Consider the following 22,899-nt stretch of genomic DNA (forward strand, 5'->3'; position numbering starts at 1 on the left):
GCAGCCAGGGAGGCTCAGCGGTTTAATGCCGCCTTTAGCCCTGGGCCTGATCCTGGAGACCCGGGATCGAGTCCCACGTCGGGCTCCCTGCATGGAGCCTGCTTCTCCCTCTGCCTGTGTCTCTGCCTCTCTCTGTGTCTCTCATGAATAAATAAATACAATCTTATATATATATATAAAAAGAATAGTCTTAAAAAGAAAGATTCTCTAAAAAATCACCCATTCCACCAAGGGATTAAAGGGCGATTTGTTCGCACACCAGTTGTTTCCGCACTTTAAGGAGTACTTTTGAAAACTCAAATCTCTGTGGCATATGGCAAGTGAGGATTAGTCTGCACGGGTGCAGCACCACTCACCTGATTGCTTTTTCGGCAGGTTGGCAAAATACAGTCCTCAGGCCAAATCCGGCCCTCCATCTTTCTTTTGTAAATAAAGTTTTATTGGAACACAGCCACACTTGTTGAAGTATCGTCTATGGCTCCTTTTGCCCTAACACGACAGGACTGCGTAGTTGTGCCTCTATGTCCCGTAAACCTCAAATGGGCAGTGCCTGCTTCTTTGTAGAAAGACTTTGCTGCCTCCCGCTCCCTGGCACTGGCTTCATTTGCTGGAGTGAAACTGTCCACGGGCCTGGCTGTGTACTTGGACGCGCTCCAGGGCCACACGTTCTTCCCTACAAACAGCTGGACATTGTGCCAGGACTCTGTCCTTGTAGCAACCCCAAGCTGCGTGATCCCCCGCCTATTTCCCCGACCATCACTTCCGTAGTGTGTAGCCAAAACAAACTCCATACATGGATCCAAATTTCAGCAGTTCACTTCTGGTGGCTGTCGTGCCTTGCAGCTGGGGTGACGGCCGCCAGGGGCCAGTCACCTGGTCCCTTACACCAGTGCCCTTCAAATATTTTTGCTCACGTAACGGCCGAGAGAGCTTTGAAAAGCTGTCCATGCCCCCTTATATGTTTTCTCATTGACATCTGCAAGTTTTTCATGTAGGTTTAAATAGTAAGAGATGTAATTTGTAGCACGTTATACAATGGGATGTTCTAAGATGAAACAGTTGACGTCTCTTTTCCTAAATGAGTCCAAAGAAGTCAAAAGGGATGTGGTGGGGTGTCCACACGCTGCCCCCTTCGAGGTATTCATTCATTCTGGGGTGGGATCTGCCACTGGCTCATATCTGAGTCTCTCCACAGGAAGTGCTTCTGAGGGAACGGAGCTACGTAGGCAACGGTTACGCTACCTCCTGAGGACACAGCCACCATCAGTGACTGGCCCGTTGTGGGGACTCAGAGACCTGGTCCCTTCTGCCTCATCCTGCCTGTCATGGGATCCGGGGCTCCCCATGCAGGCTGCAGCCTCCGGGGTATTGACACCAAACCCCATTCTGAGTCCCTGACTCTCCCACAGTGTTATTCCAAATGCAACGTCCCAGGAAACCTGCTGCACACAAACCTCTGTCCTAGAGGGTTTCTTGGGGAACCTGACTGAAGATACCCATTTTCAACAGTACATAACTTCTTCTTTAGCATTAGGAGAACTCATGGTTTTTTCCCTTGCTTTCTGCTTTGCCCACAGATTTTTATCCTACTGTAGTCTATTTGTGTGGTTGAAAGTCCTTTGATTGCCCTCTCGTACTTCCCTGTCACTAAATTATTATATAAAGTAAAACTTAAAGGACATTTTTTAAATGTTAGGTCCAGGATAACAAACATACTGTGTTCTATTAGTTCCAGGTGTACAATAGAGGGATGCAACAATTCTCTCCATCGCTCAGTGCTCATCATGAGTGTACTCTTCGTCTTCATCACCTATTTCACCCATCTCCCATCCCACCTCCCTTCTGGTAACCATTACTGGGCTCTCTATAGTGAAGAATCTGTTTTTTTGTTTTTGTTTTTGTTTTTGTTTTTGTTTTGTCTCTTTTAAAAATTTTCTTATGGAGCAGCCCCGGTGGCTCAACGGTTTAGCGCCGCCTTCGGCCCAGGGTGTGATCCTGGAGGCCCAGGATCGAGTCCCACGTCGGGATCCCTGCATGGAGCCTGCTTCTCCCTCTGCCTGTGTCTCTGCCCCCGCCCCCGTGTTTCTATGAATAAATAAAATCTTAAAAAAATTTCTTATGAACGTAGGTTTCCATGTGTTAAATCTCTTCTAGGCTGAGCTATCATTGCAATAATGAATAATACGTATTTGACCCAAACAACATACACGTATTATAGGTTTGATAACCATTACCTACAAAAAAGTAAGAGTAGGAATGCATCTCTTAAGACGGTGACTTCTATTTTTAGTTTTGTGTATCAATGAACAAATATTATTTACCGCTAACGGAGACTGTTGAACATCAGTTCTATTCCATTTTGTTTTATTGGTCATGATGTACAAATGGGGTATCTGTGAGTGTCCCCCATGTAAATAGGTGGGAATGGAAGTGGTTTGGTGTATTGTGCTGCAATGTCTTCTTTGACCTCCTTCTGAGTGATTCACCAAAAACCACCGACTGACGAAATGCCAAAACTTATTTTAATGCCTCATCAGCCGACAACTCAATTAAGACCTTCTTTAGTTTTCTTGAAAACAAAGAATTGAAAACCAGTTGATTTGCAGAAGGACTTGTTAACCAGGCATTGAGGTCATTCCCATTTTCAACACCTGCACCGTATTTCAAGTTGTTCATCATTTGTGACATCCCAGAGGCAACAGAAAAAGTTGTTGAACGGACGAGGAGTTGACACCTCTTATGAAGAAAGAACGGGAGGCTGGCAAAAGGGAAGACCTGAGTGCAAGTAGTTTTCAGTTCCATTTCATGACAGAAGTGCATATGGAGGCTGAGCACTTGCAAAGTAGCCTTGTCGGTGAATCTCTTGAAAAGCTTCATTTCAAAAAATAAATAAATAAATAAATAAATAAATAAATAAGAAAGAAATAAAAGCTTCATTTCCCCTCAGGGCTGCACCCACACCAGCTTGAAGGTCTCCATGTCACATTAGTACCAAGCTCCTGAACAAGCAGAGGTTTTCTCCTATAATATTTTCCTTAGTTATAAGTAGATATTTAATAAGGACCAGGAAGGATTTGACAAAGGAGGTGGAGACGTAGTTCTTAAACAGGCTTTGGCACAAGCTTCTCTGGCCCAGAAATCTTCTGTGTACTCTGTTTTCCTTAATGAAAAATGGGGACATTGCATCACCGCAAAGCACTGTAAGGGCTACAGTCTGAGGGACACCTGGGTGGCTTTAGTCAGTTAAGTGCCTTCAGCTCAGGTCATGATCCCGGTGTCCTGAGACTGAGCCCCAGGTCAGGCTCCCTGCTTAGTGAGGAGTCTGCTTCTCCCTTTGCCCCTCTCCCTGCTCCTGCTCTCTCTCTCTCTGAAATAAAATCTTTAAAAAAATAAATAAATAAACAGTCTGAGACTTCTGGAAGGAATCTCAAAAGGAATGTGTATTCTCAAATATCTAGCATTTTATCTGACAGATTTTATATTTTCTGTCATAGGACATGCGTGGTATTAGGAGGAAGGAAAAACCAAAGAAAACAAAAGAAGGGTGGGTTCGAGAGTGACTTTGAAAAAAATCTAGCTATATTTATTCCCTGTTCCCTTGTTCCTCTGACCAGGGTGACAGGGAGATTCTTTTCAATGACACAATCAGGTGGGTATAGAAGACAAGAAGGAAATATTGCCCAAGGTCAGAAGTGACCTTTACTGGGCTGTCCTTGAAGCTGTTAGAATATTTCACTTATTAGATGAATCGTTAAGGCTTTCTTTTCTTTTCTCATACAGTCATTTTCCAAGGGCAATAACTGTGGCAAAATTATTGACTTAGAAGTATTGAGGAGCTCAACTTTATATTTATAACAAGAATTGATAAAGCCACAGAAAAAGCTTAATTTTAAAAAATGTACATAGTCTAATTCTGCCTACATTTACTTTGGTTGTCTATTTTTCTCCTGAATTACTTAAATAATTTACCATATTCTTTGATTGGCTGGAAATATAAATCCCTTCTTGCTGATACAGTTTATATTCGTGAGATTTGTTATTTCCCCTTCTAAACCACCCAAATGCATCCTGTAAAAGAAGTGCTGTGTCGCCGTGGCCAGCCATAGGAGATGCAAGAAAACAGGGAATAAACACAGCTAGAATTCTCTCGGAGTCACTCTCCAACTCACCCTTCCTTATTTTGTGTTTTCCTTCTACAAGTATCTTATACTTTAGATATTTAGTATCTTGGTATCTATTTACTATGCCTCTTGCTAGAACAGAGCGTGTGAGAAGAAAAAATATCAAGAGTTTGAGATCAGAAGACCTGAGACTGCCCATGATTGTGGACAGGCCACTTAACTTTATTGAGCTTTTATGTACTTATTTATGCAACGGTGATAGTTTTCCTCTCTGGCATTATCCCATGTATGGGAAAGACATGTACGAATGCAGACGTGTTTGAGTGTCGACGGGCAACACAAACAGCCCAATGAAACAAACTTTTTCTGCTTTACAGAGTTTAAATTCATAAGGAAAAGACAAAGATGATTTTCAAAGTGTAGTGTTATCTATAAGGAATCATTCACGTCTTATCTGTAAACATGTAGTTTGTTTAGGCTTTTAATAAGGAAACAAGGGGGGAAAATCAGTTCGCCGCACATACAACTAGTTGTATCGACATAGTATTTGCAGAGAAAGGAATCCATTTAATCAAAATATCACAACACTGAATTTCACACTTAAACCCACATGCAGATTGTAGGATTATGTTGCAGAATGTTTTGACGGAATGTGTTAAATATAAAAATAATTCAATGCAATTTCCATTTAGCACATTTGTTACAAGACTCATTCTTCAATGGAATTAACAAGTTTGCAATCTTTCTCCTAAGGTGCTCTGTGTTCAACGTGCCCTGTAGCATTGAGGTGGAGATGGGGGAACCAACACTGCAGAGCCCCACAGTGATGCGGCTCAGCAGTAAACGAAAGTGGATCAAATGCAGATGAAACCCACTCACAAAACCTAAGACCGACAGTGGAGATCAGCAGTGTGCTGAGTGGTGCTCCTCCTCGGTAGGGGGTGGGGCTGGGACATGTCATAAACACATCCTGACAGTCATAATGAAAATAAGCTTCATGTTGAATCCATCGCTTCTATAGTGAGTTCCCCTTCCCAGAGAGGGAGAAGAATAGAGACGCAGAGAAAGAAAGAGACAAACAGAGAAGCTTCACAGTGTTTCTGCAACCCATGTTCCAACTGAGACTAGTCCTCAGTACAATCCACCGTCCACAAGAGCAGTTCCAGACTTTAGAGTTCATCAGAGTGACCCGGAGGCCTTGTTAAAACACCAACTGCCAGGCCCCGGCCACAGTTTCCAGTTTAATAGGTGTGACATGAGGGCGGGGCTTTGTATTTGGAACAGTTCCAGGTGATGCAGATGTCCTGTCAAGGGACCACATTTTGAGAACCATAGGTCCATTATATCTTTGACCATTCAAGGGCTCCCTTATTAAAATGAAATATACTTACCACGGTCATACACCTGGTCCCTGGAGGGCACAGGGTATAGGACAGTCAGCATAGATTATATGATGATTTAGGGCAGTGGTCCTCAATTTTAGCTACATAATTTTAAAAACAAACAAAAATAACCCAAAAACCAAAACACTTGATGTCTACACTCATCTAAAGCTAATAAAATCCAAATCTCTGCGGGAGACGGGGCCCGGGGTCCAATCATTCATGCCATGCTCCTCCCAAGTCTAATGTGTAGCCCAGTTGGAGAGTCACTGCTTTAGGAAATTTTGTTTCACCTCCTCTTGGGAGAAAAGATGGCCAAACATATGCGCCCTCTAGGGTACTGGTCTAGGAACAAAGACATTTTCCAAAGAAAAATCAGAATCCCCAGTGGGCACGCTGACGCACAACTACTTGTAATAATATCAACAGGTAATTTAGAAAGGGATTCTGAGTGTTGAGTTACAACGCCCTGCAAGGTTAGTTCACGAGTCTGAAATACCAGAACTTGGGAAGGTGAGCAGCACACTAACTTAATCCAAGCTGCTTTTCCACCAGATGACATCAACCAAAGAATCCAGAGTCTAGAACGTCGGGGCATGTGCCCACGTGCAAGGTTTACCTGCTATAATTACTGTGACTCATTTCAGTCGGCTAAATTATTTACTACTTTGATCTACATTTGAAAGGACCTATAAGTAAGGCCCTCAGGGACCAAGTGCCACAGACACTGATGACAACCTCAGAGAGCAAAACTACAGAAATAAACGGAGAAAACAAAGGCCATTTTGAAATAAGACTGCCACTTGACTCCTCTGGCATAAATAAGATGAATACATATTTCTAATATTTCTATATGCCATAGAATCCCTTTCTGGCACCATTTACAGGGTTGCAGCAATCTTTAGCATCAAGTGTACACGGAAGGACCTTTAGAACTCACTTTTATAAACCAGGTCATTAAACCCCCAAGCCACAGACTTTAAATAAAAGTCTAAACATATGAAACCGGGCCTAATATCTGATTATAAATTAAAAAAAGATTTTAAACAAACCCCAGGTGTGAGGGCTGAGCCTTTCGGTGATCTTTGGTAAACGTCAAACACTTGAAAACTATCAATTTGATATGAGTAGAGACAGGTTGGCTATGTTGACTAGCAACAGCCTCACAGTCCCCCATTGGGAGCCGCTGCCCCCAGAGGGTCCTACAGGTCCAGCCAGCTCACACAAGCGCAGTGATTTAAAAAAGAGGAAATCTAAAGTTCTAGTGAGATGCTTGGTGACTCTTTCTCCAGTCTCTAAGTCTTCCAGAAGACATCTTTCAAATATCCTGAAAAATAATTAAAAAAAAAAAAAAAAGGATAGAACGATGAGTAAAATCACGCAAGATAGTAGAAATTGGGCACTAAGCCTATGAGGGCATCGGGGAAATGGCAGGAAAACAGGAAATGCTAAAAATAATGTTGGCCCCTAGTTACCCTCTGCAATATTTTACAGATATTTTTTATGTGTATGTATTTTTTACTATTTTAACGTATTTTATCTTATGTTAGGTATGCATATATGAGGCTTCACGGACATTGCAGAAATGAGGGCAGAGAGCCCACTTCCAGGCAAACAGCCAGAGCCGTCCACTAAAAGGGAAATGACTTCGGGCAGAGCCTGGGTGGCCCCTGTGGCCCGTCCTGGCCTGGAGGCCGCGAAGGGGACCTGGACTCCCCCTCTGCAGAGAGGAGCTGGGGTCGGGGTGGGGGGTGGGCAGGGGCAGGGGGCCCTGGAGCTCGGAGCGGCCACCCACTCACCTGGGGCTCTGAGCCCCGCCCGGCGTCAGGGGCGCGCTCCCGGCTGCCTCGCGTCCTCCCTGCAGCCCGCGGACCTCGCCGCTCCCGGGCCCCGCGCTGCCGCTCTCCGCGGTCCTGACCGGCTCCCCGGGGCCGCCGCCCCGCCCAGGCCTTCGGGCGCGCCCGCCTCGGGCCCGGGGCTGCCCTCGTCGCCCCCCGCCGCTGCCCCCCGCGGGGCTTCGGCGCCCGCGCCCCCGGGGTCCTGCGCGCCCGGCTCCGGGGGGTCCGGCGGGGGGCCCCCGCCCTCTGCGCCCGGAGCCCGCGCCCCGTCCGCCCCAAGGGACCCCGCGCCCCCCGCCCCCTCCCCCTCCGCCCCAAGGGGCGCTGCCCCCTCCACCCCCGCCCCGTCCGCCCCAAGGGACCCCGCGCCCCCTGCCCCCTCCCCCTCCGCCCCAAGGGGCGCTGCCCCCTCCACCCCCGCCCCGTCCGCCCCAAGGGACCCCGCGCCCCCTGCCCCCTCCCCCTCCGCCCCAAGGGGCGCTGCCCCCTCCACCCCCGCCCCGTCCGCCCCAAGGGACCCCGCGCCCCCCGCCCCCTCCCCCTCCTTCCCGCCCGGCCCCCCGCCCTCCGCCCTAAGGGGCGCTGCGCCCTCCACCCCTGCCCCCTTCACCCCAAGAGGTGCTGCCCCCTCCGCCCCCTCCCCCTCTGCCCCAAGAGGTGCTGCGCCCTCTGCCCCCTCCCCCTCCGCCTCCGCCCCAAGAGGCGCTGTGCCCTCCACCCCCGCCCCCTCTGCCCCAAGAGGCGCTGCGCTCTCCGCCCCCTCCCCCTCCGCTTTCGCCCCAAGGGGCGCTGTGCCCTCCGCCCCCTCCCCTTCCGCCCCAAGGGGCGTTGCGCCCTCCACCCCTGCCCTCTCCTCCCCAAGAGGCGCTGCACCCTCCGCCCCCTCCCCCTCCTCCCCGCCAGGCCCCGCGCCCTCCGCCCCTGCCCCCTCCTCAAGGGGCGCTGAGCCCCCCGCCCCCTCCCCCTCCTCCCCGCCGGGCCCCCCGACCTCCGCCTCAAGGGGCGCTGTTCCCTCCACCCCTGCCCTCTCCTCCTCAAGAGGCGCTACGCCCCCCTTCCCCTCTTCCTCCTCCCCGCGGGGCCCCCCGCCCTCCGCCCCAAGGGGTGCTGCCCCCTCCACCCCCGCCCACTCTGCCCCAAGGGGCGCTGAGCCCTCCACCCCTGTCCCCTCCGCTGCAAGGGGCGCTGCGCCCTCTGCGTCCGGTGCCCGAACCCCCGCCCCCTCCTCCCCAAGGGGCGCTGCGCCCTCCGCCCCCTCCCCCTCCTCCCCGTCGGGCCCCGCGCCCTCCGTCCCTACTCCCTCCGCCCCAAGGGGCGCTGTGCCCTCAACGTCGGGAGCCCGCGCCCCCACCCCCTCCTCCCCAAGGGGCCCCGCGCCCTCCGCCCCTGTTCCCTCCGCTGCAAGGGGCGCTGCGCCCTCTGCATCCGGTGCCCGCGCCTCCGCCCCCTCCTCCCCAAGGGGCGCTGCGCCCTCTGCCCCCGCCCCCTCCTCCCCGCCCTGCCCCGCGGCCCCCACCCGCAACCCCTCCTCCCCGCGGGGCTCTGAGCCTTTGGCGTCGGGTGTCCTCACCCCTGCCCCCTCCTCCCCGCGGTGCCCGGCGCTCCCCGCCCGCGCCCCCGCCCCCTCCTCTCCGCCGGGCCCCGTGCCCTCCGCCCCTGCGCTCTCCTCCCCCGCCCCCTCCTCCTCCCCAAGGGGCGCTGCGCCCTCCTCCCCCGCCCTCTCCTCCTCCCCAAGGGGCGCTGCGCCCTCCGCCCCCGCCCCCTCCTCCTCCCCAAGGGGCGCTGCGCCCTCCTCCCCCGCCCCCTCCTCCTCCCCAAGGGGCGCTGCGCCCTCCTCCCCCGCCCCCTCCTCCTCCCCAAGGGGCGCTGCGCCCTCCTCCCCCGCCCTCTCTTCCTCCCCAAGGGGCGCTGCGCCCTCCTCCGCCCCCCGCTCCCCGCCGGGCCCCTCCGCCCCCTCCCCCGCGCCCTCCGCCCGCCGCCCGGGCCGCTGCTCCCCTCCGTGCCAGGTGTCCGTGCCAGCCGCGCCCGGCGGGGAGGCGCCCTCCTTGGCCCCTGCCTGCCCCTCCGCGGGCTTCAAATCCGCCACCGCCTGCGTCTCGGGTGCCGCCAGGCCTGCCGCCCGCCCTCCGGCCTGGAGTCCTCCCCGGGGGCTCCCGCCGCGCTCCGGGCCCCCCGCGCCCAGCACGGTGGCCGCAGCGCGCCCCGCGTCCTGACCCGGGGCCCCGGACAGAGCGCCTCCGCTCAGCCTGCCCCCCGCCGTAGGGCCCCCCGCCGAGACGCCCTGTGGGGCCCCCGCGCTGAGCCCCGCTCCTTCGGGCCCCGGGGCCTGTCCCGCTCCCGCCCGAGCTCCCGGCACCGCCGCGCGCTCCGGGTCGGGGTCCTGCCCCGGGTCGGCCTCGGGCTCCCCGGGAAGCAGCTCCGCTCTGCCCCCGCGCCGCGCGCCCCCCGCTTCGCTGGGCGTCTCCCCTCCGTCCCGCGGCCGCGCCCCTGCAGGCGCCCCTGCGCTCGCGGCCCCCGGCCCCCCCCTCCCCGCGCCGCCTCCCGGGGGCCCCGCGGGGGCTCGGCCCTCGGCGTCCCGCTCCGTGTCCCTCGGGGAGCCTGGCGCCTCTTCCCCAGGCCTCGCTTCCTCCCCGGACCCCTGCTCCTCCCCGTCAAGCCCGCGCGCTCCCGGGAGGTCGGGGCCCGGGCGGGCAGCTGCCCTGGGGGCGCCTTGCGGGGCGGAGGTGCCGCTGGCCGGTCCCCCGCTCGCCCCCGGAGCCGCTGGCCGCCCAGCCCCCGCGCGCCCCGCCGCCCCCGGTTCCTCCGCGCCCGCGGTCCCAGCCCCCCGGGGCTCCCGCGCTGCAAGCCCGGCCTCAGCCTCCCCCTCCTGCGTCTGCAGCTCCGGGGGCCGCAAGGCCGGCTCTTGGGGAGCCTCCCCTCCCCCCGCACCTCCGCGGGGGGCTCCGGCAGCCCCTTCTCCCCCGGGGCCTAGCTCCACTGTAGCCGGCCTGGGATCCCCTGCTGCTCCGGCCACAGGTGCTGGGCCCCGAGGGCTGGCCCTTCCCTCCGCCCGCTGTCCCCCCGCAGCGGCCGGGGGCTTCTGCGCCCCCCGGGGGGCCTCCCCGACCCCTGCTCCCCCCCGCAGTGCTGTATCCTCCTCCTCTTGCGTCGCGGTCCCATCGGCATCCCGGTGCGCATCCCGGTGAGCATCCCGGTGAGCATCCCCGTGCGGCGCCAGCGCCTCTTCCTTTGCCGCTGCTTCCTTCCCCCGTGGGGACGCGTCCCATGCACCTGCCTCGGCGGCCCCGGTGCTTGAGTGCAGCGGCGCCCCGGCCTCCAACCCGAAAGTCCTGTCGGGTGCTACAAAATGAGGTCGGAAAGCGGGGTTACTTAGGCCAAAGCCCGCGGGGAGGGGGGGGGATGCTCTGTGTAACCCCCTGTGGGGCACGTGCGCTATCAAGCTGCTGATGCTATACACCCAGCAAGGCCTCGACTCTGACGCCATCGCCTCCATGGTTCATGGTTCAATAACGGCCTTCGTGATGAAAAGAGGGGCCCTCAATTTAAAGGACGCCTATTAAAGGAAAACTGAACATCAGAACCCTCAGAAACAAAATCTCCACATCATTCCCCCCCTTTCTCTCTCTCTCTCTCTCCCTCTCTCTCTCTCTCACACACACACACACACACACACTGCCTACTTTCATTTGAAATATTAGGACTTGCAGAAAAAAAATTATGTAATAAAAAGACCCAGTGTTTCATCTTCTTAGAAATAGCCGCGCCCTATAGCATCGCAGTGTGTGCGGCCTCAGCCTGTGCTGCTCGCACCTGTGGGCGCAGTCAGCCGCGCACTCACAATGCGGTGGGAGCTGATTATTACCCGACCCATTACTCCCACATGGTAAAGCTGCTCTACCTAGATTTAGTCATCAAATAACTTCGTAGCTCAAGGTAAGACTTTTCACGAAAGACACCAATTTGTATCCCAGGTCAGGATACCTCCGGTCTGTGTTCAGAAACCGTTTTTGCCTTTGGCAAAACAGGATCACAGAACAAGACAGGACTTTGTAGTCTGGGACAAATTTCAACATAAATAACCTTCTTGAAGTATTTCCTAAGTTCTCATCTCTAATTCCCTGGCAAATCTGGGTGTCCTAGCCACCGTACTTTAATAAATCTAAGCTCAATATGTTTCTTCAAGCTTCAAATGCATTTCTTATTATTTAACAAATACATGCATTTCCGGTGAAGTGACCTGTGCAAAATAAGTAAAAGGATGTCATGTCAAATACCCAAAGCACTTAGCTTTTCCAACTGGAGAATAATACTTAGGGAGATAGGAACTCCTAAACTGGCCGTCTTAATAATTTCCCTATCAATTGAATCTTTCTCACTTATCGAAGACGCTAGGCGTTACCGTACCAGTGTGCCAACCTCCAAATTATGGAAATTTATCCAGTAGGCAAATGTGTCTTCCTCGTATTTTTTATTGCCCATCTTTTTGGCCAGCCTCACCGTCTGCCTCATTACCAAGGACCTACCAGAAATGTAAAGCCCCGGTCTTACGTCCCCCCCTGTCCTGATACCCCGTCCAGGACCGTCTCCTCACTGCATTTCCCCTCCTCCCACAAACTACAACTGCCCTTTGTTGCATCCCCTTGGTCTTTTGCCAGCTATCACAATAAACCGTTTGTGAAGTAAGGCTGTAATAGCTGATATTCCATTTCCCCTAACAAATATACTTGGAAGGTAACTTTTGATGACTTCTTCCAAAGAGGTAACAGAAATTTCAGGCCTATCAATAAGGTGGGTGTTGACTTTTATATGTGGTCCTCTGCATATCACAGCAGTTATTTACTAAATTGTTCCTACAAGCTGCCAGAGGGAAAGGTAGGGCCAAATGTTCATTCAGGGAACATGTAGCCAATTCACCTGAAAGAATTTTACTTCATTATTCATATTTCACTTCATCGGTCCACAGTATCTCATTACGGATTATTACTGGGTTTAAAACAAAATTAAATTAAAGCAGTGTCAAGTCTCTTTAATAGTATATGTGTTGCTATTCAAATTCCTGCATAAAAGTATATTAAAAAGTCAGTTATGAAAAACATTTAAATAAAGTCCTCTGTTTTGCTAAGCTGGCCCTTAAATTTATGGATTAATTAAAGAACATTAAGGAAAATGGGGGAATAAAACTGCCTACCCACCATATAATAATGTACTGTGCCTCAATTCTAGGAGAGAAGGGGCCAGTGGCGTCCAGCTGAGCTATTATAGGAACACACACGCCACGGGGGAGTCAGACGTTCCTGAAGTAAGGGGGAGGAGTAATGGAACCTTTCTCAGAAGTATGAGTATGAAACATGACATTTTTTTTTTTTTATCGTAACTATGGGCTTTTGCAGGCAGGAAATGAATCTAAGACAGCAAGCGAGGGGTGCCTGGGTGGCTCAGTCAGCTGGGCATCTGCCTTCCCTCAGGTCTTGATCTCAGGGTCCTGGGATCGAGTCCTGCAGCAGGCTACCTGCTCAGTAGAGTCTGCTTCTCCCTCTCCCTCTGCCGCTACCCCTACTCATGCTCCCTCCCTCCCTCTCTCTCTCTCTCTCTCAAATAAATAAATAAATAAAAATTTTAAAAAGCAGCAAGTGATATTCACAACTGGAGGCAATTTGGTTTGGTGAAGTGAGTGTGTACTTAGGAGTCAGATGGAGCTGGATGAACTTGGGAAACAGCACCTCTCTGAGCCTTCATTCTTTTATCGGTAAAACGGGGACAGAAATGCTTGACTCACACAATCCTTGTGATAGTAAACCACAAAATGCTTCGCACAGTCCCTGGCACATAGAAGGCCCTAGCAAGTCTTTCTTCCATACCTCCCTTCTGCTGTTTACCATAAATGATATGTTCTTGATTGAATCAGATTTCGTCAGTAACAACTACTATGAGGGCATTGCAGAATGTTCGGGAGGTACACTGGAGCTCCTCCGGTGGAACGCTCACCACAGAAGATTTGGATGCCCTAAGCAGTCAGGCTCCCCCTCCCATAACTCGTCTGTCTACTTCACGTTCAAGTGCCACCGGGCCCTCTCCACACTGCCCAGGGGGAGCTCGAGCTCAGGGAGCCAACCTAAGTGCATAGATTCTGGCTTCTATTTATTGTAACAACAAGTCCTTTTTCTCTGACCCAGGAGTCTTGTGTCTTCTGCTCAGACTATGAAACTGTGGATGGCAACCTTGTTTGCTTGAAAACAAGGTAAAATCTCAAATACCTCACAGCGCTTAATGACTGTCATTAAAAATTAGAGGTAGGGGTAATGCGACCATATGAAGAACAAAATGAATACCCCCCCCCATATACACACACATATATTTAAATCAGGGTAGTTTTAAAAATCCCTCTACTAAATATGGGGAGACCTGATTTATAGAACACAGGGTGTTGGACCCGATGTGTATGAGTCATGGTCTGCTGAGTCACTCTAACTGGCAATCTTGCAGCTGGAATACTCATCACCAAGAGCCAGGTCATATGCTGATGGCAGTGAATTCTTCCCTAATTTTAAAAAATAATAATAATGAGTTCAAATAAACCATTGTGAAATGTGCCTTGGCTCTCCCTGTCTCCAGGGGGTCAGGTAGGCAGATCCTCCCACGTACTCAACTAACTGGGTGGCCGCCGATGAGGTGAGACTGATCTGAAAATCCCCATCAATATTTCTTTTATATTCTAAAGTCCCTTTTTTTCCTCCAATCTAGGCATTAATATATTCAAAAAAGAATAATAACATTCATATCTGATGTCAGCTTCAAAGCTCCCCTTAAGGCCTCTCAGGCACCTCCTGCCATCAAAGTCATTAGCTGAAAAGAAAATAAAGGTGGAAGGAGGAGGAAACAAGGGTGGGAAGATGGAAGATGGAAACGGGGCTGTCTTTTGCAGAGGATTTCTAAAGGTCTTCCCGAGGTAGTGACGTGCCCTTACCTGCACCTGCGTCAATCTCTGGCTTCCCCGAGTGCTTCTCCTCTTCTGTGCTGCTAACACCAGACTCGGTGTCATAGTGGCAGCGGCAGCCAGGTTCCACAGCTCCAGCTGCAATCTGTCCAACTGATTGGAGATCATATGAAATATCAAAAGGCATAAAAACAGGTCATGGGAACATTGCTGAGCTATTTCACATCATGTCAGCAAGCAGGGTTAATTTTAAAGTATTCACATTAAGATGTGACCTTGTTTTTAAAATCGGTTAAGATTAAATTGCTTCCAAGCCGCAATTTCAAAAAGGCAGACACAATGGGAGATCATGAAGTAAAGAGATCCATGCAAAGAAATACTTTTAAAAGACAACAGCCAGAAGCAGTGACAGAGTAGCCAAAGCACATGCAATGAAATGCCTGAAAACGAGGCTTAGTTGCCTTTTCCTAGAAACACGCGTTACGGCTTTATAACGCCAGTCATCCCATCCCTGCTTTTTGAGATTGTTAAAACCACCAGAGCTGACTATACTATGAGCATTTCATCCATTAGTAGATTTTGGTGATTCGAACCCACTACTCACTCCGTGTGGACGGAGGAAAAAAGTGAGTGCGCGGTTCCTATACATCAGACAGTGAAAGCGGTTGTAGAAATTCCTCTTATCTGCAGTTGACAATCAGCCATGGAACTTGAGAAACAATGACCTAAGTTCAAGTCCCGTACTCCACACTAACTGTGTCACCTTCGGTAAGTTCTTTGACCTAAGCCTAAGCCTCAGTTTACCCATCTCTCTTAAAAAGCTATCTACTCAGTGCTTATTGGAAGGATTAAGTAATACGCGTACAACATGGTCATCTTTCGCTCATTAGCAGATGCCTACGCACTTGATAAACAATAGCTGTGACGATGGTGAGCACGTTGATTAGAAGTAGTATCACCCAGTCTGGTATGACTATAGGCAACACTGTAATATCAATTAAATTTGTCTTTAATTTCTGACATGTCCCGCCTACATCTCTTACCCACTGTCTGATGATCCATGTGCCATTTTTGCCACCTTCTGGTTAATTAAAGCTCATTTGAATAACGTAGACCCAGATCTGCCCTCCCAGATAAGAGTAGCTACAATAAAATACCCTTTCTTTTCTTCCTCCTTCCCTCTATCCCCCCTTTTCTTCCTTCCTTCCCTCTCTCTCTCTCTTTTTTTTCCTCTTTCCTCTCACATATTCTGATTCAGTTGATCCAAAGACTACTTGGAGAAAAACAGAACCAGAAAGTGATCTCTCGCTCACTGTCAGGTGAGTTGCTAAGGGGTAATTAGTTACTTACTGATCCATCTGTGTTTGGAAGCAAATAGTGAAATGTCTGCTTCATGTGGCTTTTGGGGGGAAAAATGGAAATGACTTTACTTTATTAATCTTAAGAGAAAAAAAACATGGAAATGAAAAGAGGTACGTCAAATAGTTCAAATGTATACTTTGTGAACATCAATTTTCCTCATTCATCCAATAACCAAATTTAAAAAAAAAGACTTTTACAATAATATAGTTTAGAGATGACATCAACTCATGATAACTAGATTATCACTGGGTTTGCTATCAAGTAAGCCTTTATTTTAGGAACTTTATAAACATCATACATATAAGTTAAATCTCATCTTGCCCGCTGTAATAATGTTGTCAATATATAATTAGTGAGTTTAAATAAGCAGTGTTTTGGGTCCTTGTGTATAAATCTGCTTGACTGATTGAGCAATAGAAATCCCAAAGACAACAGGACAGGGGGACGGGAGCAAATCTGATTTCACAGCAATTATTTGAAGTTTTGTTTCATCAGAGCCAATGAAACATCTGGGTTTTTTTTCCGAGTAGCCCACAGACTATAAGTAAATATGGCTTATTATACAGATATTGAATCATTATGTTATACACTTAAAAAAATATCATGTACATCAATTATACCTCAATAAACTTTTTTAAAGAACTATAGTTTGCAATAATAATAACAAACAATAATTAAAATAAACAGCAGCTATTGAACCAAAGACCATTCTAAGAAGCCAAATGGTACTAGCATAATTTGGAAATTACAACTCACTCGGAATGGACAGTGAAGCCTGTAGTCCCTCTGTCTCAGGACTGTCATCACCACCTGGCCACGTCTGCTGGCTTGCCCCTGGAGGGTTAGGCTTTGGAAGTAGATGAAAAGGCTTTTGGAAGTAGATACACAGTTAGGTGTTGCCTGCTTCAGATTCAGCCAGACTGGGAATCTGGCCTGAGCATCAAGCACTTATTAGGTACAAGACCAGAAAAGGCCTCCCTTGGTCATTATTTTTCTCAGGTGTTCTGAAACTAAAACTTAAAAGCAAGAAGTTGGCCAGGGTCTAACCTTGAGGGTTTCCACCTACAGGAGAGGAGGATGTGCCCGGCGCCAGCAATGTGATGTGTCACTTTGTGTCCTTAACTACTTAGCCCTTCACCCCCTGAGGCCGCGCTCCTTCCCTCTCTATAAAGATGACCATTAAAAGCAAAGGTGGTTGTCAGTTCTCACAGTCTTCAAAGCAAAACGGAAGAGCCTCGCACACAGAATGTCTTAGATTGGTACCTTTTCCACTCCAATGATATGGAATATTCTAAGATGGTTTTTAAATGCCAAAATATTATCTGATAATGTTAGCTTTTTAATTATGAAAACAAACATTTTAAAGTAATATATATATAGTGCATTCCCTAAATAGGGAAATAGTACAGATTCTTACCTAAAGCTTTTGAAGATTATAAAGTGCAAAAGATAAAACAAAAACATCCTATTTTCACCACTCAGAACTACTGGTTAACATTTGGGTGAATCTCTACGTATCTTTTTCACTCTCCTCTTAGTATACATAGCATTTTGTACCCCATTCTACTCATTTAGCAATATATTGTGACTACTTCCACATATCATTAAATAAAAAATGATTCTTCAGTAACTACATTGGCTGTTCTAATAAGTTTTTACTAAAATTTGGTCAGCCAATTGCCTGATGTTGAATATTGAGTTATTTCCATTTATGTGTGTGTGTGTGTGTGTGTGAAAGAGAGAGAGAGAGAGAGAGAGAGAGAGAGATTATACAGCTATTTTAAATACTACTTATAATCATTTTTGTATTTTGTATTTTTTTGTATTTTGTATTTTGTATTTTTTTCTGACTATTCCCTTAGGGCAAATTCCTGGAGAATTGCAGTTTTAAGGAGCTTATTTTTAGAAGCTTTTGAGATATATATATACATACATCATATGTATATGATATATATATAATATACAGGATAACGTACAATGTCTATGATATCTATATATATATCTTCTTCAGAAAAATATATATATATTCTTCAGAAAAAGAACGTATCAACGATTTCACCCATAATGATGGAAGACTGTATATCCCTGTGCTTTTCCCACAAAATCACAACTTCCACCAATTCTTTCTATAGTTGATAATTTCGTAACTGAAAACTGGTGGCAAGGATAGAGTTTTCAATATTAGTAGGCAAGCTTTCTAAATTCCTTCCCTTTTCTCTGTTTGTTTTGAAACAAGACAAACTGACCCCATCTCGAATCCTACTAACGATCCCAAGCAATCCAGTATCAGGAGAAAGCTGTGCCAAGAACCTCTCTTCTGAATTTCAGGAATGTAGGGAGCCTGGAAGGGCAGAGGAAAGGTCTATCCCAAGTTCCCAGTGACCTTGAACACCATGCATTTGATCTGATCACTCTGCGTGGAGCCAGTGACCTTCCCAGCAAGTCCCCGTGACAAACTTCACCAGTAACACCGTCTACCTAGGCGGTGCAGACGCTCCTGCGTTACCCCCGGCGTGGACTCATGGCCCACGCAAACCCGGGACTGATTACAAACTCCAGCTGCAGGGAGCTAAAGTCTACCCTCCACACAGCACAGAATAGTGTACAATCGTCTTTCTAAAACTTTCAGGTCATGTCATTTGTAGGCTCAGACCTTTCCAGCAGTTTCCTAGCTCAGAATAAAATCCTCTCTGTGGCCTACAGGTTCTCCCCCTCGGCCTCATCTTCCACCACTTTCTGGTTCCGCTGCTCTTTGCTGCTCACACTGGCCTCCTTTCCAGATCCTTCACTCAGCAACTAAGCATCCGGTGTAGAGTCCTTGCATTTGCTCTTTCTCCCGCTTCCTGCACTCTTCCTTCAGAAGGCAGTGGCTTCAGGTCTCTGTTCAAACGTCCCCTCATCCGACAGGCCATCCCTAAAACACCACCCCTGCCTCAAACCATGACTCTGTCCTCTTACCCCGATTTATTTTTCTCCTACACTTAATCTGGAATACCCCATCCCCTGTTTATTTTTCACTTGTTAGGCCCATCTCTCCCTAGAACGCAGACTCCCACACAGGCAGGGGCTTCATGATGTTCACCCTCGGTACCAGGTCGCATAAAGCAGATAACCAGAAACTATTTCTTGGCAGAAATCACTACATGCTTTCACGATTCATCCAGAAATTATATTCGGACTGCCACTCACAACACGTGATGGTCTGGTTCTCCCATCAGGGCCATCTGACTTGCCTGCCTGGCGATCAAACCGCCTAGGACTTGAGCCGCTACGTCACTTAGCTTTCTATGACCTGGCCAAGCGCTCTGACGTCTTCTCCTTCACATATACACGATGTCTGCTCTCATAGACATTGTACGTTATCCCGTATATTAATAATACTCTGTTCTTAATGTTTTATTTATATTCATAATGCATAAATTACATTAACTTCACATATTAGTCTCCCTAAATTGTTCCACTATTAGAGCTTAAAGCAAAGATCGTGTCACAGGGCGTTAAGACGGCTTAAACGGAAAATAACAGAAAAATAAACGCATTACAATCACACCATGTATGCCCTATCATACTGAACTCCCTCCCAAGGACACGGTCCCACTGCAGCCGGCAATTATAATCTACTTTATCCGCTTCACTGCGTACATCACATCTTTTGTATCAATGCACCTGATGTGACAGTGGACTGGACAAAGCCCAAATAAGTGAGACTTATTATAAAATACAAGGAAGATATCACCTTATCAATCTGAAAGGTACAAAGGTATTGAATACAGAACTTTACTCCTTTATCCACTGCTATGATCTTAAGTGAAAACAATTCAGATGAAGTTGCATTAGTTTGGACGCTACGAAATATCATTAACGAAGTGTAATTTTCCGGCCCACAGACCTATTCCTAACATAATCACAGTTCAGAATTCAGCACCGGACAGATACGAGAGATAATCTTCTACACATTATCTCAGCCCCCATTTTGACCTACGATTCTAATCAGAGATCTAAGTAAAATAATACACATTTCACTCTTTACCGTGCCTGCTGACCTAATTTACATAAGCTGTGTTTTGCAGCAGGGTCACCTACATGACCTTCACTTCACTTTGGTTCCGTCCCTCTCTCCCTTTGAGCCACGTAGCTGAAGACTCAATTAAGAAAGAGGAACTAGCCATAACCTCTTTGCTTGGAATCAGACAAGTCAAGACCTGGTTTAATTGATCTAAAATTTTCTTAGAAACATTTATTCATATAAAGGCTTTGAGACTACTTATGACTTCTCTTAATCTATTATTTTAAGTATTTACAAATTTGTTCTTACAGTTCCTTGAATATACTTAAAAAATCAGCACTCAGGAGTTTTAATCTGTGTAGTATTAATCCTTCTACATCAACCTGAACATTTTACATGTTTTTTAAAAATCTGTTGTTTTATTTTCCACTGTACTTTTTTTAAGATTTTATTTATTTATTCATCAGAGACACAGAGAGGCAGAGACCCAGGCAGAGGGAGAAGCAGGCTCCCTGCAGGGAGCCCGACGTGGGACTCGATCCTGGGTCTCCAGGATCACACCTGAGTCCAAGGCAGACGCTCAACCACTGAGCCCCCTGGGTGCCCCTCCACTGTACTTTATTCCCTCTGCCTCTGGGCCTCCATCCATAACCCAGAAGTTTTGTTCTTTTGTAGAAGATGAGTCATAGAACAAATCTATGAGTTCTTGCACAGAAAGCAACATATTTTTAAGAAAATTTGCAAAGTTCTAAAATAGAGCAATAGCAATACTAAAGCAATACAGTGGAATACTAAGTACAGTAAATGAGAATAGAGTACAGTTGACAGGAAAAGGTATTGGAAGCTACAGAAATAAGTGAAAGAAAGGCAAGTTGTAAAACAAAATGTATCATGTTTCCATCTGTCTATAAAAATAATATATATGTATATGTAATATAGGAATACATTTATACAAGTGTGCAGAGAGAAATTTTTCTGGAATCGAGCCTAAAAAATATTCTCCTCAGTTGTGATGATGCTGTTGTGTGGGGAAGAGTAGAGGTGGGGCAAGGAAGACTAGCTTTCTTTTCATTCTCTCTGTTCTGTATTGTTTAAACTTTTCAACCAATCCTTCGTAAGAAAAAAAAATTATCTGAAGCCTTAAAACGTGATCTAGAAATTATACTCTTTGGAACTTAGCCTAAGAAAATAATTATAGATTTTAAATTACCTTAGGTAATAGGATAACAGAGTACTATTAGTAATAGTGAAAATAGGGGAAATATAAATATCAATAATAGGGGAATGGTTCCATTATAAGAAAACCACAGAATGCGAACAACACACAGACATCGAACTTATTTATAAAGAGTACATAAGAACATAAAAATGCTTATGGTATAACAATGAGAATAAAAAGCAGGACACAACATTCTATAAAAAATAGGATAACCTAACTTTTGTAAACACTAAGTATAGAAATAAAAAACCTGACCAAATGTTGAAGGTGATTTTTGTGTGTGGGCTAAATCTGTGGGGAATTTTTTAAAAATCTACTCTTCTTTAGTTTCTGACTCCTATTTCATGTTATGTTGTAAGCTGTTAAAGAAACATAAACATGGGCAGCCTGGGTGGCTCAGTGGTTTAGCTCCGCCTTCAGCCCAGGGCCTGATCCTGGAGACCCAGGATCGAGTCCCACGTCGTGCTCCCTGCATGGAGCCTGCTTCTCCCTCTGCCTGTGTCTCTGCCCCTCTTTCTCTGTGCCTCTCAGGAATAAATAAATAAAATCTTAAAAAAAAAAAAAAAAAGAAGCAAACACTCACTAAGAGACCTGGTACATTTATTAAAGCTTAAGAAAGATTAAAAAGTCACAAACCTTGCCTTCTAGTGTTGAACTTGCCTTAATAAAAAGATAACAGAATGCTTTAGAATTATAGATGTTATCAAGTCAAGAACATAGACGTCCCGTAATATAGAAGAAAAATGATAAACTTACGCACTTTTTATTTCACACATCCAGAGAAAACCACCTCACTGTCTCCCAAGCGGCAGGATCCTAGTCCAATGCTTCTACTGTTCCATCCGTCACCTAAATACAGCCTACGTCACATGCATCTTACTTCACAAAAAGATGTCTATGTCACAAGTCCAGGTAAACAATCTAGTTTTCTGATGTGGAAGTAAAAGAAATGATAATGTCACTGTTACAACTGAACTTTAACATCTCTACCTTTTTTGAGCAGCAGCTTGCCAAATCGTACAAATTCCCTATATTGTACATGTATGTTCCAGAACCAAACAATAAGATCCAGGATCAAAGATTTGAATCAGGGACATCTGGGTGGCTCAGTGGTTGACCGTCTGCCCTTGGCTCAAGGCGTGACTCCGGGGTCCTGGGATCGGGTCCCACATCGGGCTCCCTGCATGGAGCCCACTTCTCCCTCTGCCTGTGTCTCTGCCTCTCTCTCTGTGTCTCTTATGAATAAATAAATCTTTAAAAAAAAAAGACTTGATTTATTTTATAAACGGATTTCTAATATATTTTAACAAGAAACTTAACTCATGTATGGAAAAATCATTTGGACAAATCTCAGAGGTCTTTAATCCCAGAGCAGAAGTTGGCAAACTTTTTCTATTACGGGTCAGATAGTGAATTCTCAGGGCTTTGTGAGCTACAAGGTCTCTGCTGCAAACACTCAACTCTGCCCTTGCAAGACAAAAGCGATCATTAATATAATATGTAAACAAATGAGCATGGCTCTGTTCCAGTAAAACTTTATTTCCTGACACTGAAATTTGAATTTAATTTGTTCACATCACCACATATTATTCTTTTGATTTGAAAGAATTAATAAGATAGATAAACCATTAGCCAGCCTTATTAAAAAGAATAGAGAGAAGACTCAAACTGATTTTTCAAATCATTAAAAAAAAAATTAAAAACAACAAATTTCAAAAACATTCTTAGGTCACAGGCAAGGAGGAAGAAGGAGGAGGGGAAGAAGAAAGAAGAAGAAGAAGAAGGAAGAAGAAGAAGAAGAAGAAGAAGAAGAGGAAGAAAAGAAGAAGAAAAGAAGAAGAAGAAGAAGGAAAGAAGAAGAAAAGAAGAAGAAGAAAAAGAAAGAAGAAAAAGAAAGAAGAAAGAAAGAAAGAAAGAAAAGAAAGAAAGAAAGAAAGAAAGAAAGAAAGAAAGAAAGAAAGAAAGAAAGAAGGAAAAGAAAGAATGAAAGAAAGAAAAAGGAAGGAAGGAAGAAAAGGAGGCAGGCCAGATTGTGCC

At 47.2% G+C, this 22,899-nt stretch overlaps 1 protein-coding gene and 1 long non-coding RNA gene across 2 annotated transcripts in view; both read right to left on the reverse strand.

The window, feature by feature from the left end:
* Nucleotides 1–4,586: 4,586 nt before the first annotated feature.
* Nucleotides 4,587–7,494, reverse strand: LOC140637790 (uncharacterized). The gene is made up of 2 exons (XR_012034826.1): nucleotides 7,303–7,494; nucleotides 4,587–6,830 (listed from the first exon to the last, which is right to left on the reverse strand). It is a non-coding gene; the product is annotated as an uncharacterized lncRNA (long non-coding RNA).
* Nucleotides 7,495–7,913: 419 nt separating this feature from the next.
* ERICH3 (glutamate rich 3) overlaps nucleotides 7,914–22,899 on the reverse strand; it is a 97,878-nt gene continuing 82,892 nt past the window's right edge. The window contains exons 13-15 of the mRNA XM_072834011.1: nucleotides 14,306–14,428; nucleotides 9,345–10,680; nucleotides 7,914–7,938 (exon numbers count right to left, since the gene is read on the reverse strand). Of these exons, the coding sequence (XP_072690112.1) occupies nucleotides 7,914–7,938; nucleotides 9,345–10,680; nucleotides 14,306–14,428 (1,484 nt within the window). The remainder of the gene's footprint in view (nucleotides 7,939–9,344; nucleotides 10,681–14,305; nucleotides 14,429–22,899) is intronic.

This window comes from Canis lupus, chromosome 8 (assembly GCF_048164855.1).
Source record: "Canis lupus baileyi chromosome 8, mCanLup2.hap1, whole genome shotgun sequence".
Taxonomy (NCBI): domain Eukaryota; kingdom Metazoa; phylum Chordata; class Mammalia; order Carnivora; family Canidae; genus Canis; species Canis lupus.